This window comes from Myotis nattereri (genome assembly GCF_964212035.1).
Source record: "Myotis nattereri genome assembly, chromosome: 5".
NCBI lineage: Eukaryota > Metazoa > Chordata > Mammalia > Chiroptera > Vespertilionidae > Myotis > Myotis nattereri.
Window position 1 is genome coordinate 43,093,961 of NC_138080.1, and position 16,006 is coordinate 43,109,966.

General features: G+C 39.2%; 1 protein-coding gene across 1 annotated transcript in view; it reads left to right on the forward strand.

The window, feature by feature from the left end:
• The window catches only part of LOC308520346 (putative ATP-dependent RNA helicase DDX60), a 90,678-nt gene that overhangs the window by 42,091 nt on the left and 32,581 nt on the right, over positions 1-16,006 (forward strand). The window contains exons 17-23 of the mRNA XM_081092835.1: positions 310-459; positions 3,482-3,601; positions 4,198-4,293; positions 10,285-10,400; positions 11,417-11,556; positions 15,545-15,654; positions 15,754-15,858. Coding sequence (XP_080948961.1) covers positions 310-459; positions 3,482-3,601; positions 4,198-4,293; positions 10,285-10,400; positions 11,417-11,556; positions 15,545-15,654; positions 15,754-15,858 — 837 coding nt within the window. The remainder of the gene's footprint in view (positions 1-309; positions 460-3,481; positions 3,602-4,197; positions 4,294-10,284; positions 10,401-11,416; positions 11,557-15,544; positions 15,655-15,753; positions 15,859-16,006) is intronic.

Consider the following 16,006-nt stretch of genomic DNA (forward strand, 5'->3'; position numbering starts at 1 on the left):
TTACCCCCCTTTACTCTCTCTACTTCCCCCACCCCATTTTCCCTTTGATAATCACCATACTGTTGTCTGTCTATGATGTTTCTTTATTCTTTTTTTTTTTTGCTTAATCCCTTCATTTTTTCACCCAGCACCCCCCCTTCCCCTCTGACAGATGTCAGTATTCTCTGCATCTATGCCACCCTTACCCTACTATGTCTCATAAGAAACTGTGAATACCACTTTGCCTAAAATATAGTTGTTTTTAAATTAAAATTTGACACTAAGTATATATTTTCAAAATGAAATGTGTTTGTTTGTCTTTAAATCTAGAGGGAACTTCTTGATGTGGTAGATAACAATGAATCTGCTGTCATTGTTGCCCCGACATCATCAGGGAAAACCTATGCTTCTTACTACTGCATGGAGAAAATCCTGAGAGAGAGTGATGAAGGGGTGATTGTGTATGTTGCTCCAACAAAGGTACTGTGTGCATATGACACTCTGTATCTTACTGTAATTTTCCTCAACTATAGTTTGTGCCCTTAATCCTGGGGAGGTACGAGAGCATACAGACTCCAGCATTGCAGTCATGGATGTGAGTGCTTATGGGCTGTGTGGTCTTGAGCTAGTTTCTTACCTCAGTTTCTCTACCTGTAAAAAGAGGATAATAATGCTTACATTTTACAGTAGTCCACCCTTATCCACGGTTTTGCTTTCCATAGTTTTTGTTATCCATGGTCATCCATGGTCCAAAAATATTAAATGAAAATTTCCAAAAATAATCAATTCATAAGTGTTAAATTGTGTGCTGTTCTGAGTAGTATGATGAAGTCTTGCATTCTGTCCTGCCCAGGACATGAATCATCCAGTGTATCCATGCTGTATGCGCTCCCTGTCCATTAATCACTTAACAGCCCTCTTGGTTATCAGATTAACTGTCAAGGTATTGGGGTGCTTGTATTCAAGTGACCTTATTTTACTTAATAATGTCCTCACAGTGCCAAGTGTAAAAGCAGTGACACTGGCAATTTGGATATGCCAAGGAGAAGCTATAAAATGCTTTTTTCAAGTGAAACGGCATACATGTATAGGAAAAAAACATAGTACTGTATATAAGGTTTGCTCCTACCCCTGGATTTAGGCACCCATTGGGAGTCTGGAAGCATATGCTTTATGGATAAGGAGGGGTGGAGAGGGCTGTGGTACGTTTATTCTAAGCATTAAGGAAGATGATGTATGTAAGGCATCTTTGAATATGTCTGTACTTTTATTCTAAGCATTAAGGGAGATGATGTATGTAAGGCATCTTTGAATATGTCTGTACTTTTATTCTAAGCATTAAGGGAGATGATGTATGTAAGGCATCTTTGAATATGTCTGTACTTTTATTCTAAGCATTAAGGAAGATGATGTATGTAAGGCATCTTTGAATATGTCTGTACTTTTATTCTAAGCATTAAGGGAGATGATGTATGTAAGGCATCTTTGAATATGTCTGTACTTTTATTCTAAGCATTAAGGGAGATGATGTATGTAAGGCATCTTTGAATATGTCTGGGTGTAAACAATGACCAATAAATGGTATCATTCACCCTTATTTTTTATTCATTTTATTGCTTAAACCTCCTTAGGTCCAGCACTTATTAAAAACAGGGATTTAACACTTTTGAGAATTTTGCTCAAAGAAACCATTTGATATCTGTGCCAGGGTTAAGAGAGGATAGATAAGTTCATAAAAGAAAGTGTGAGAGGGAAAAAACAGCCATTCTTATTTTGCTTTCATGCTCTGTAGGAAATCCCTGGTTACTGCAAATTCTATATCTATAGTCTTCTTCTTCTTCTTTTCTTTTTTATAGCAAAAAAAAAAAAAAAGATGTCTACTAGAGGCTCTTGGATGATGTCTAGAGGCTCTTGGATGAATCAGAATTTTTCTCTTTATCTTGAAGGGATTTGGTATTTTCCTTCCTCTCTCTTTCCCAAGGAGAATACTTCATTGCAGGCCTTAAAGATGCAGTGAGAGCCGAAACCGGTGTGGCTCAGTGGATAGAGCGTCGGCCTGCGGACTGAGGGGTCCCAGGTTCGATTCCGGTCAAGGGCATGTACCTGGGTTGCGGGCATATCCGCAGTGGGAGTGTGCAGGAGGCAGCTGATCGATGTTTCTCTCTCATCGATGTTTGTAGCTCTCTGTCCCTCTCCCTTCCTCTCTGTAAAAAATCAATAAAATATATTTTAAAAAAAAGATGCAGTGAGAGAAGAAATGCAGCGCCAGTGCTGGTGGGGATCACCTCTGTCCTGTGTCCCAGTCCTCGCACTCGCACTCTATGGGTGAGCACACTGAGGCTCAGGGAAGTTAAGGGATGTGCAGATTGCTGGAGAAACAATTCGAACTTTAAATAAAACCTCACCATCTGATTTCACCTGTTCTAATAAATATCCCATTTCTGTGGCATGGATTGTTGCTTATTGTTTTTTGCCATCACACTAATAAGAACTGTGATTTATTATACATTAAGGAAAACTTTAAAATGGAACCAGTGGGAAGCATTTGTGCAAGTAATTCTTTTATTAAGAAAGAGTTATATAGCCTTAGATGGTTTGGCGCAGTGGATAGAGCATCAGCCTTCAGACTGAAGGATCCCAGGTTTGATTCCAGTCAAGGCACATGCCTGGCTTGCAGGCTCGATCCTCAGTGTGGGGTGTGCAGGAGGCAGCCAAACAATGGTTCTCTCTCATCATTGCTATTTCTCTCTCTCTCTCCCTCTCTCTTCTTCTCTGAAATCAATAAAAGAGAAACATACAAATTGGTGTCACTCCGCTATGCCCACCAGCCAATCAGAGTGACTATGCAAATTAATCCAACAAAGATGGTGGTTAATTTGCATACACAGGCATGGAGCAAAGACTGAAGGGTCCAGGCAGAGTGAAGACTGAAGACTGAAGCCAAGGCTCGCTGGGGCCACAGCAGAGAAGCAAAGCCTCGCTGCGCCTGGACCAAAGGCCTGGGTCCCGGGTGCCAGAGGAAAACCGGTGCTGGCAGCCAGGGGAAGGAAGGCCTATTGCGTGACTCTTTGTGCAACAGGCTTCATATATATATATATATATATATAAAATATAAAAAGTTATAGCCCTTGCCTCTTTGGCTCAGTGGATAGAGCATCGGCCCTCAGACTGAAGGGTCTCAGGTTCAATTCTCATCAAGGTCATGTACCTTGGTTATAGGTTTGATCCTTCGCTAGTCGGGAGGCAACCAACTGATGTGTCTCTCTCACATCCATGTTTCTCTCTCTCTCTCTGTCTCTCCCCCTATCTCCTTCCACTCTCTCTAAAAATCAATGGAAAAATATCCTTGGGTGAGGATTAAAGAGAAAAAAGAAAGAGTTACATAAAATTGGTACTGTACTTTTTGCTTGTAAAGTTGTTCCAGATACTAGTTTGCTTTAAACAATTTGTTCAGTGTTGTCAATAATTACTGAATAGCACATTGTGTTCGTTATGATTTAAGGCTCTTGTTAATCAAGTGGTAGGAACTATCTGCAGTCTGTTTACCAAAGCCCTGCCAAAAGGACTAGTGGTGTGTGGAGTGTTCACAAGAGATTACCGTCACGACACCTTGAATTGTCAGGTATGTCACCGACACGAGCGCATAATGAATAATAATGCGTACTAAGGCACTTTGGTAGGCACTACAAGGTTTTAATGTGAGGATAAATTCAATTCACAATTACCCTGTGAAATATATTTATAGTTTAACATTGTTTATATAAGTTTTACTTAATAAAGTGGTTAACTTTCAATAAATTGTATTTTCTATAATAAATAAAATGCTTTTCTGAAATTTCAATATGAGGAAATTTCAAATCTTTCAATGATGATGGTTTCAAACTGAGATGATTTTATATTCCCAATGTACTATGTGGGAGAATGTTTCTTAATGAAATAAGCTTATTTTTTAAAATATATCAACCACAACATACATTTGTTACATTTGTTTTATTTTTAGACAGATGAGATGGTTGTTTTAATGGAAATGCTTATATGAACATACTGTGTCATCTAAATATTTTATTGATGTTTAAAAGGAAGGGAAGGGTTGGGTCTGAGTGGAGGGGAGAAAAGAGAGGGAATGGGAGACATCTGTAATAGTGTCAACAATAAAAAGAAGTTAAAGCTTGAGATTTAAAAAAATCAAATCAATGGTTTCCTTTTTTAAAAAAACAGATATTGGTGACAGTGCCTCAGTGCTTAGAAATACTCTTGCTATCACCTCGTAATCAAAAGTGGATGAAAAGGATGAGATATGTCATCTTTGATGAGGTATGCTAACTTCATTACTATTCTTCCACTAAATATTTGTATGTACATAAAATATGTAGTTTATGTATTTTAGTAAAGATGGCAATCCTATGGACAGTTATTAAAGTAAACATTCAGTTTATGGAAGGGATAGATTGAATGTGTGGGTGTTAAAAGGTAGATCTGGAAGTAGTTAAAAGGGAAAATGGAAAAATTTCTAGAAGAGTGATAATAGTAGAGGGAAATTATCCCAGAAAGCACTAGACAAACCAATGACATTAGCAATAGACTTTTCTTCTTTTAGCCATAGAACTTCTATCCCACAAAACCAACTATCTTTTAGGAGGTATTTTCCTATTACCTATACTGGTTGCATTAATAGCTAAAATGGGTCATGTCACTCTATTGCTGGTTTAAAAGTTAAAGTGCTTCATGTTGCTAGCTAGCTTTCATTTGTTGAATGATACCAGAAGGAAACAAAAAACAAAATACAAATAAACAAAACAAGGAAACGGACAGAAATAAACAAAGGAGGCTGCAAATATAGGAAGATGATATAATTTGAACATGAAATTTGAGTTCTTTTCTAATACATATATTTATTAGTTTCTAACACATTAATGTATTGAAGGTTGTACATTAACCTTAAAGCACTGCTTTAACAACACATGAAACATACATTTTTATGATTCACTTTAAAATATGTTTTAATTGCCATTATTATTTAGTTTTTGGTCCATAGGTTAATTGAAAGTATATTTTTAAATACACTTTTCTTTAAAAAAAAACTATCTATTTCTAGCATAGTTACATTTAGGTCAAGCATATCTTCATATTTTTTTCAACTTTTGAAATTCAAATTGATAAATAATTTTCATATCAGCAACACATATTGAGAAAATTATATAAACAAGCATTTCAAATATCATTTCTGCTACCATTAACTATACAAAGTACTTTGTAATGTACAGGACTTTTATAAGGATACTAGAGGCCCGGTGCCCAAAATTCATGCACGGAGTGGGGGGGTGTGTCCCTCAGCCCAGCCTGCACCCTCTCCAATCTGGGACCCCTCGAGGAATGTCTGATTGCCCATTTAGGCCCAATCCCACCAGGCAGTCGGACATCCCTCTCACAATCCAGGACTGCTGGCTACCAACCACTCCCCTGCTGGCCCGATTGCCCCTAACCACTTCTGCCTGCCAGCCTGGTCACCCCTGACTTCCCTCCCTTGCCAGCCTGGTTGTCCCTAACTGCCATCCCCTGCCAGCCTGGTCACACTCAACCACCCTCCCTTGCAGGCCTGGTCACATCTAACTGCCCTCCTCTGCAGGCCTGGTCCCCCAAGAACTGCCCTCCCCTGCAGGCCTGGTCCCGCCAAAACTGCCCTCCCCTGCAGGCCTGGTCGCCCCTAACTGCCCTCCCCTGCAGGCCTGGTCCCTCCCAACTGCCCTACCCTGCTGGTCCGATTACCCACAACTGCCCTCCCCTGCTGGCCATCTTGTGTGTTGGAGTGATGGTCAATTTGCATATTACCTCTTTATTATATAGGACTAGAGGCCCAGTGCATGAATTCATGCATGGATGGGGTCTCTCGGCCTGGCCAATGATCAGGGCAATCAGGCCAATTGAGACTGTGGGAAGTTGGCAGGCTTCAGGGATTGGCTGTCGTAGAGCACTGACCATCCAGCCAGCTGGGAGGAGGGACCACAGGAGGTTGGCTGTGGGAGCACACTGACCACCAGGGAGCAGCTCCTGTGTTAAGCGTCTGCCCCCTAGTGGTCAGTGCATCATCATAGTGACCAGTCAACCGGTTGTATCAGTTGCTTAGGCTTTTATATATATAAATTGTTAAACTTTACTGAGTGATATTTAATGAGATGTTTTAAAAGAATAAAATGAATAGAGATACCTAAGGAAATAGTTCATGTTTTCTCGTTGGAAAATTCAATATTATGATTATAACTGCTCTGATTATGATTATAATTATGATAGATCATTTTTACACGATAGGTCATTTTGGACACAAATATATCATTTTAGACAATTAGGTCTCTAAATTTTTCTATTAATTTATTGCAATCGCAATAAAAACTCAGATTTTTTTTCTGTCCTTTTGTGGTATTTGTATGTGTGACTGTGTATGCACATTTGAGTGTTGTGCGGAGGAAACTGATTACTTGATTCTGAAACTCACATGGGAATGCAAAAGGGAAAAAATAATCAAGATACATTTGAAAAAGAAGGTGAAAATAGGCCAAAAATGCACTTATAAAAGAAGATCAAGGTGAACAGATTTGCTCTATCAGGTATTGGGATTTATTGTAGACCTATGATAATGGAGTGATATCTTTTGAAATGGATAAAGATATAGACAAATCAGCCAGCATTAGAAATAGACATTTTATTTAAGAAAAACGTGGCACTGGTAATAGTATTGGAAAAAATGGAAGAGGAAAAACAATAGATTTCTTCCTCACCTCATACACAAAATCAATTTCAAATGGTTTAAACACAAAAATATAAAAGGCAAGTTGATGAAACTTTATGTTATTTGAAGAAAATATCTTCATTACTTAGGAGTAGAGAAAGACCTCTTAAGCACAAACTTGAAAAGCACAAACTATGAAAAACAGCTTAACAAATTTATATTAAAATCAAGAATTTTTATTCATCGAAATATATAATTAAAAGAATGAAATTACAAGCCACTGAGTGGGAGGTATTTGTATTTATAAACTGGCAAAGACCTCTCATTCAAAATATATAAGGATTTCTTTAAAATATTTAGAGAAAAGGCAATCGCAAAATGAGATTTTCCAATGTCTAAAACACCCCTGAAAAGAAACTGAACTAAATTAAAATCACAATGAAACACACCAATGAGGCAGTAAAGGTGGGAATCTGACAGTGTCCCTGTTGTGGAGGAAGTGGAGTGATGGGAAGGCCCATACACTGTGAGCGGGGGGCCCCTTTGGAAATCCTTTTAACAATATCTAATGAAGATGACCATACTTCATGAACAAGGAATTCCCATCCAAGTTATATATCTGAGGACTAGAAAAAAAAAAAGATTTAAGAACTTAAAAAATAAGACAATTTAAGAACCCTCACGCATGTTAAGAGTAGCAACTCAAATGTCCATTAGAGTGGAAATAATAACAAAATGTGGTATATTTATACAACAGAATACATAGATCAATGAAAATAAATATAACAGAATAACCTTAAAATTGTAATATTGAGCAAAGGACACATGCTATATAATTCAAATGAAAAAACCTTACAAAACCAGCAAAATCAACTTTTATTGTTTGTGAACACACATGTATATATGTAAAGAAGTATAATGAAAACCAAGTGATAACTTTAAAAAAACAATGTAACTGCTGAAGGAGGTTGTTCTAGCATGGACTTCAGAGATACTGGAAATGTTTGTCTTGTTTTATGAGGATGTTTTCTTTACTTAGTTAATCTGAATCATACTTTGTTAATATGAAACTATATTTTATACAATTATTAAATGTTACATTCACAATAAAACAAAGGTTTAAAAAGAATGCGAAGATTCAGTTAGATCAGGGGAACCTCTTTTTTCTGCCACGGGCCATTTAGATATTTATAACATCATTCACAGGCCATAAAAAATTATCAACCTAAAATTTAGCCCCCTATATTTGGTCCAACATTGAATTAACTCATCCCTAATGCTTGGCAGGGTCAGACCAAAATATTTTGTGGGCCTTATCTTGGCCTTCAGGCCAGACGTTCTCCACCCCTGAGATATAAATAATTCTATTACACATATTGCTATGCATAAAATTTGAATAGCTAACTGTCCAGCTATAATGCCATTTATTCTTCAGAAAAACACAATAAAGTAGTTACTATTTTTATGGCTACTGAACTGAGACAAAGAGAGATGAACTCTACCCAGTTCACCCACGCTAAGTGCAGAGCCACGGTTAGAACACAGGCAGCCTGCTTCCATTTCCTGAGCTTTATTGCCGCACAGACACACAGAGGAATCTATCTGTACATGAAAAAAGATGAGATTGATTGTCCTGTAACATAACAATGAAGGGAAAAAAACCTTCAGAATGCTTATTTTAAATCTTGTCTTTGCATCTTTAGTTAAAATACTAAAGAGTGCTTATCAAGTTTCACTTCATCACTATAAATTTCACATGCATCTCCAAACTATTGGCCCTTCAAACACACACTTTATCGAAACGACCTTATTACCAGTATATTTCTGATGTGATATACATCTTTTTCTTTTTCTCTTTTCTCTCTGTTTTGACTAAAAGCTTCTTAAAATAAATATTTTTATTGATTTCAGAGAGGAAGGGAAAGGGAGATAGAAACATCAACAATGAGAGAAAATTATTGATCGGCTGTCTCCCGCAGGCCCTACAATGGGGTTCTAGCCTGACACCCAGGCATGTGCCCTGACCAGGAATTAAAACATGACCTCCTGGTTCATATGTTGATGCTAAACCACTGAGCCATGTGAGCCAAGCTTGACTAAAAGCTTTTTTAAAAAATATATTTTTATTGATTCCAGAGAGGAAGGGAGAGGGAGAGAGAGATAGAAACATGAATGATGAGAGAGAATCATCAATCGGCTGCCTCCTGCACGCCCCCTATTGGGGATTGAGCCCAAAACCTGGGCATATGCCCTTGACTGGAATTGAACCTGGGACCCCTCAGTCCACAGGCCCACGCTCTATCCACTGAGTCGAACTGGCTAAGGCTGACTAAAAGATGTTTGAAAGCTTCTCTTTACTTCTCCAAAGTACTTCACAGTAGATAAATGCTTCATAAATAAAGGCTTCAGTAAAAATTAGAAATTAAGCATAAATAAGACTTTTGAAATTGGGTTCTCATTCTATAAATACTAGAAGCCTGATACACGAAATTCCTGCAAGGGGCTTGGCCCTCGCAGCCCTGGCTTTGTCCAGAAGGTCATCCGGAAGGACTTCCAGAAGGTCATTTGGCTTTCCAGTCTAATTAGCATATTATACTTTTATTATTATAGATAGGCTATAATTACATAAGAATCTAATTTTACTAAATACAGGTTTATTGTTAGCTGAAAATTTTACAGAGATTATTTTAAATCAAGTCTTTTAAAATTTTCTGGCTTTCATATATTATTATTAGAGGCCCAGTGCACAAAATTTGTGCAAGGTTAGGGTCCCTAGGCCTGGCCAGTGATCAGATTCCTCGCCTCCCCACCTCCTCCTTCCCTCACTCCCTCAGCACCCCGCTGCTGCTGCTGGTCATCCGCCATTTTCCACGCCGCCCACTGGTGGTCAGCACATGTCATGGCGAGTGATTGAACTCCCAGTTGAACTTCCGAGGGGACACTTTGCATATTAGCCTTTTATATATATATAGATTAATTGTCCATATCATTGTATCAAACTAATAATGAATGAACTTCTATAGTCAGGGGACTAGGCTTTCTCTAGATTTCTATCTGGTACAGGATAAGTGCTCTTATTTCAAATTAATTTCAAATCAATTTATTTCAAATTAATTTGTTTTATAAACATTTTTATCTGTATTTCAGTGATAGGATTAGTGATACATGAGTAAAATGTTGTATTTTTATAGCGATTTTTCATCATCTTATCTTTTTATAGTAATTGCTATAATTTAGCCAATATTTCATTTGTAAACAAGACATACAAAGTGTGTTTTTTTGCTCAACTTGTTCTTGCTTATAATCATTATTACCATGACATGCGATAGTCTTTTTCACAGTTCAGCTATCATCATGCATAATAGAACAAGTCATCTCTCGATATATTCTTCTCAAATCCAGTTTAATTCTCCTCAAAGTCATGTTGGGATTCTTTGATCAACAACTTTGTCAGGAGTGAATGAACATGACTGAATGTGGAGAGAGAAGGAAATAATAAGTTCTAGTAGCATAGTCTATTAGTATTTTGGGAGAAAAAGTGGAACTGACTTAATACTGAGTCTACTTAACCACATTGCCAGGTTCACTGTCTTGGGGGAGAAATTGGAGCTGAAGTTTGGGAGCATCTTCTTGTTATGATTCGATGTCCCTTTCTGGCACTTTCTGCTACTATCAGTAATCCTGAACATCTCACTGAGTAAGCCTGAGTTTTGTATTCATTTAATTGCTATCAATGATAATAATAATACAGACAGATTATTGAAAGTACTCTTTAAAACAAAACAAAAACTCTCTTCAAGTAAAACTTATTCTCTTCAAATTTTGTTATATATAACTAGAAGACATTTGCACTCATCCTTTGACTAGATGTAACTTGCATACTGGTTCTTCAACAATGTTGTGTGAGAGTGCTTTAATTTTCCTGTTTATAGCTTGATATTTGGGTTCTCAGAGAATAGCATATGGCAGTTTAGAACCATCCTTCAATAGGCTATGCTCACTACTCTTCTATGCAAAACACCAAAAATGTTTTTAAAAATTAGTCAACACATATCGCAGAAATGGATATACCCATTTAATTGGGTAAATGAATTTAATAAGAAACCTCAAAGTATCAGTTCTTGGTGATTGCATAAAAGTAATTGATTTAACTGTGTGAGTATAAATATAGTTTGAGTATGCATAAAATGTAGAGATTTTTATTCTCTTAAAATCAACTAGAAGCCCAATGCATGAAATTCATGCACGGGGCGGGCAGAGATCCCCTCAGCCCGGCCTGCACCCTTTTGTAATCTGGGACCACTGGCTCCTAATCGCTACCTGTTTGCCTTCCTGATCACCCCTAACCACTTGTCTGCCTCCCTGATTGCCCCTAACCCCTCTGCCTGCCTGCCTGATCACCCCTAACCACTCACCTGCCTGCCTGATCACCGCTAACCACTTGCTTGCCTGCCCTGATTGCCCCAACCACTCTACCTGCCTGCTTGATGGCCCCTAACTGCTTGCCTGCCTGCCTGATTGCCCCTAACCACCTCTGTCCCGGCCCCTGCTGTGGCGGCTTCATCTGGAATGACGTCTGGATGGTCGTTTGGCTGTCTGGTCTAATTAGTATATTATGCTTTTATTATTATAGATGTTTAATAATTTTTCTCAGAAAACAAATGATATGGGCTTTTTCTGTGACAATAATACCTTTCTTTTCTTCATAACTAGATGGTTGGTGTTAATTAAAAGATACTGGCAACATGTTGAAAGCAAAATGGAAAATTCTAGTTCATTGCCAAATGTCTTGAAAGTTTCAAAGAAACAACAAAGAAGAAGAATAGAAAAGCCATCCTACAGAGTTAGACTGGGTAAGACTATCTTAACTAAGAGAAGGGGGTGCTCAGAATTATTGAGCACACTCTATGTGCTTGCAACATATTAAAGCATCTTCTATAAGTAAAAGAATTTGATTTGGACTACAGATCTGAAGGGAAATCAATTTTTTGCAAATTTTATTTTATTTGTTTCCATCACCACTTATTCTCCCATACCCCTGCCACCTCCCCTGCTCTCCCTCTCATAATCACCACCCTGTTGTCAATGAGTTCTTTCTCTCTTTTTTTGTTCAATCTCTTCACCCTCTCCAGGCCCACAACCCCCACCCAACTGCTGTCAGCCATATAAGTAGAATAGTTTGATTCTTATTACAAATCTGAAGGGAAATAATTTTTTTCCTATCATATTTCATTCAAATGTGGAATCTAATGAACAATATACACAAATAAGCAAAATAGAGACAGACTTATAGACAGAGAGGAAATTTTGTTTTAATATACAGAGGAAATTAAATAAGAATCTTAGCTCTAGAAGATTAATGACATGCTGAAGTTCACACAGCTAATGGTAGATCTAATAAACTTGAAGATCAAGCTCTTTGCAAATATGATATATTTTTAAATAATGTGAATTCCTCTACAATTCAGTATGGTTAAAGATGTAATTATAGCACAGATAAATGTTTCACTTTCTATATTGTAAAAAAAAAAAAAATTATAAAGGCAAAAACATGGCTAGAGGGCAGTTCAGTTTTGGTGTCCTGAAAAACCTTTGCTTCAAAATATACTGTTCTGCCGAAAGCGGTTTGGCTCAGTGGATAGAGCGTCGGCTTGCGGACTGAAAGGTCCCAGGTTCGATTCCGATCAAGGGCATGTACCTGGGTTGCGGGCACATCCCCAGTAGGGAGTGTGCAGGAGGCAGCTGATCGATGTTTCTCTCTCATCGATGTTTCTAACTCTCTATCTCTCTCCTTTCCTCTCTGTAAAAAATCAATAAAATATATTTAAAAAATATATATATATACTGTTCTACTTATGGTCTAATTCTGTGCTATCATTCCCATTTCAGACTACAGGAATTTTTCTTTTCATGAATTTTCTTCACATTTGGATTATTCATTGTTCCTCAAAACTTGCATTTTCTTTTTTAATTAGTTTTTCTGGAATGACCTCTTATCTACAGTTGACCAAATTTTATCTATTGATTATTTAAGAGATATTGAGGCACAACTGAAATACAATCTTAATTCTTTTAGTTCAAGTTCAATAGTATGTCCTACATTATGACATATTCTACTGTCTATTGTAACTATTTTAATGTCTTATTTTCCTTGAGAAACACTAGACATTTTAAATATATATATGCAGTATATTTAAGTAAATAGATAATATATGTAATGTGTTATATGTTATATATACATATATATTTAATCTGTATCATGGTGTCCTTTATTTTACATATACTCTAAATGTTTTACTACTGAATTAATGAATGTTTCTATATGTTATATACTTGAGACTGTTTTCATGAAAATTCTATGAAGTACTATAAAATCATATTTTTCTGGCTACTTTAAATGGAAAGCTACAGATCCCCATATGTGACACTATGCTTTCACTTAACAAATATTAAAGTTCCTGATGTGTGCTGGGTTCCTTTATTGTCCCTACAGTGACAATAGGAAGCAAACTCTGTGCTTATCTGGAGCTTAAATTTTAATGTGAACATAAAGATTAAACAAGATGAATAGTAAATAAAATTAAATAAACAGCATGTTAGGTAATGGTAAGTGCTAAAAAAAAAAATAAAGCCAGTGTAATATTAATAGAGGTATTTAGAATATCAGCTTCTTTGATTAAAGAAAATGAAGGGGGTGGGAGGAAGAAGACACATGTTCTTTCTTTGACCTGGTAATATATTCCTAAAGATAGAGAGATAATCTAATCTAATAAAAGAGAAACATGGTAATTGGCGTACGACTGCTACCCTTCCCATTGGCTAATCAGCGAGATATGCAAATTAACTGTCAGCCAAGATGGCGGCTGGCAGCCAGGCAGCTTGAAACTAACATGAGGCTTGCTTGCTTCAGTGACAGAGGAAACCAACGTTCCCGCCTGCCGCTGCAGGCCTCTGAGCGGGCAGTTTGAAACATTTTAACAAATATAGAAGCTAAAAAAAAAACCCAGAAACCAGCTTTCAATGAGCTGGGATCTCAGAGCTGGAGTCAGAGCTGGAGTTATACATTGTTTAGATTACCTACTTTCAGCAGCAGAGGCCTAAGAGCTGGAGCCTCAGCTAAAGCTGGCCCAGAATTAAAAAAAAAAAAAAGAAAAAAAGGAGCGGTTGGGAGCTTCAGTCACCCGCCAGCCTGAAAACAGCCATCATCCCCTCACCCAGACTGGCCAGGCACCCCAGTGGGGACCCCCACCCTGAAGGGTGTGTGACCAGCTGCAAACAGCCATCATCCCCTCACCCAGGCTGGCCAGGCACCCCAGTGGGGACCCCCACCCTGATCCAGAACACCCTTCAGGACAAACCAGCCAGCTCCACCCATGCACCAGGCCTCTATCCTATATAGTAAAAGGGTAATATGCCTCCCAGCACTGGGATCAGTGGAGCCGAGAGGCCTCCCGGCACCGGGATCAGCATGACAGGGGGCAGTGCCCAAACCCCCTGATAGACCCTGCTCTGTGTGTGACAGGGTGCGGGGCCCCAACCCCCTCCACCCCACGGGCCCTGCTCTGTGTGTGACAGGGTAGAGCCATAACCTCCCCATTGGCCCTGCCCTGAGTGTGAGAGTGGTGGCGCCCCAACACCCTGATCGGCCCTGCTCTGTGGGTGATAGAGGGTGATGCCACAACCCCCACCCCTCCCACGGTCCCTGCTCTGTGTGTGATGGGGTAGAGCCATAACCTCCCCATCGGCCCTGCCCTGAGTGTGAGAGTGGTGGCGTCCCAACCCCCTGATCGGCCCTGCTCTGTGGGTGATAGAGGGTGGCGCCCCAACCCCCTGATCCACCCTGCCTGGAGTGTGACAAGGGGTGGTGCCCCAACTCCCCTATCGGCCCTACTCTGTGAGTGACAGGGGGGAACTCCTCAGCCCCCTGATCGGCCCTACTCTGTGCATGACGGGGGGAGCACCCCAACCCCCTGATCGACACTGCTCTGTGCCTGACAGGGGGGAGCTCCCCAACCCCCTGATGGGCCCTGCTATGTGTGTGACAGGGGGCAGCGCCCCACCCCTGGATTGGCCCTGCTCTGTGCATGACGGGGTGGCGCCGCAACCTCCCCATCGACCCTGCCTTGAGTGTGACAGGGGGCGGTGACCCAATCCCCCAATCGGCCCTACCCTGAGCGTGACTGGGGGTGGCATTGCAACCTCCTGATCCGCCCTGCTCTGTGCATGACGGGGCGGTGCCCCAACTCCCCAATCGGCCCTGCTCTGAGCCCGACCAGGGGCTGCACCTAGGGATTGGGCCTGCCCTCTGCCACTCGGGAGCAGGCCTAAGCCAGCATGGCATTATCTCCCGAGGGGTCCCAGACTGCGAGAGTGCACAGGCCGGGCTGAGGGCCCCCTCCTTCCCCCTGAGTGCACAAATTTTTGTGCACCGGGCCTCTAGTACAATAATAATAGTAATAGTGATATGCAATGTTCCTAATTAGTTGTATGTCTATATATCTACTATTTATGCCAGACCCCATTACACAGGCATGCTTTACAAAAATACATAGATACTATATAAATTATAAAATCATAAATAAATACCAGGAACAGACAATGATGATATAATATAATTGAAGACTAAGACCAGGAAGGAAAGGAAAGCACAGATTGGCAGTGTAGATATACTGAATCCTTTTTCAAGGTTCTCCCCAATGCACAGCACTGTTTCTAATGTGCTCCTGGCAATGGTCTCATGCAGAACTCTTCCTAGGCCTGCTTTTAATTGTAAAATCATAATTAGGTTATAGTTTTGAAAGCAAGCAGATTTTAATGATCATTTCAATCCTATACTTACAGTGTGGTACACAGAGCGATACAATGATCTAGAAAAGTATGTGTGTTCCCTAAAGGATAATGAGTTTATCATTGAACACTATCACCCATGTGCTGCACTTACAGTCAACCATGTAAGTATAAACCACTCTGGAAAATGAGTATGTATCCAGATTGGTAAAAACCTATATATGGAATATAAAATTAATAATTTTGTATTTTATGGTTCTTAGATAAAGAAGTATGGAATCCCTTTAGACCTTGGATTTTCTCCACGGGAAAGCATACTGCTTTATGATGCGATGGTACATGTTTGGCCAGAATGGACAAGAATGAAAGTGTGTGAATATATACTTCTATGGCTGATATCTCTAGTTCTTTGGCTATGACAGTCCATCAATAATAAGCAAATTCATGAATGGTATTTATTCTGGTTTAGATAAAAGCAGCATATTTCCTTGTTAAGAATTTAAACTCCAGAGTCAC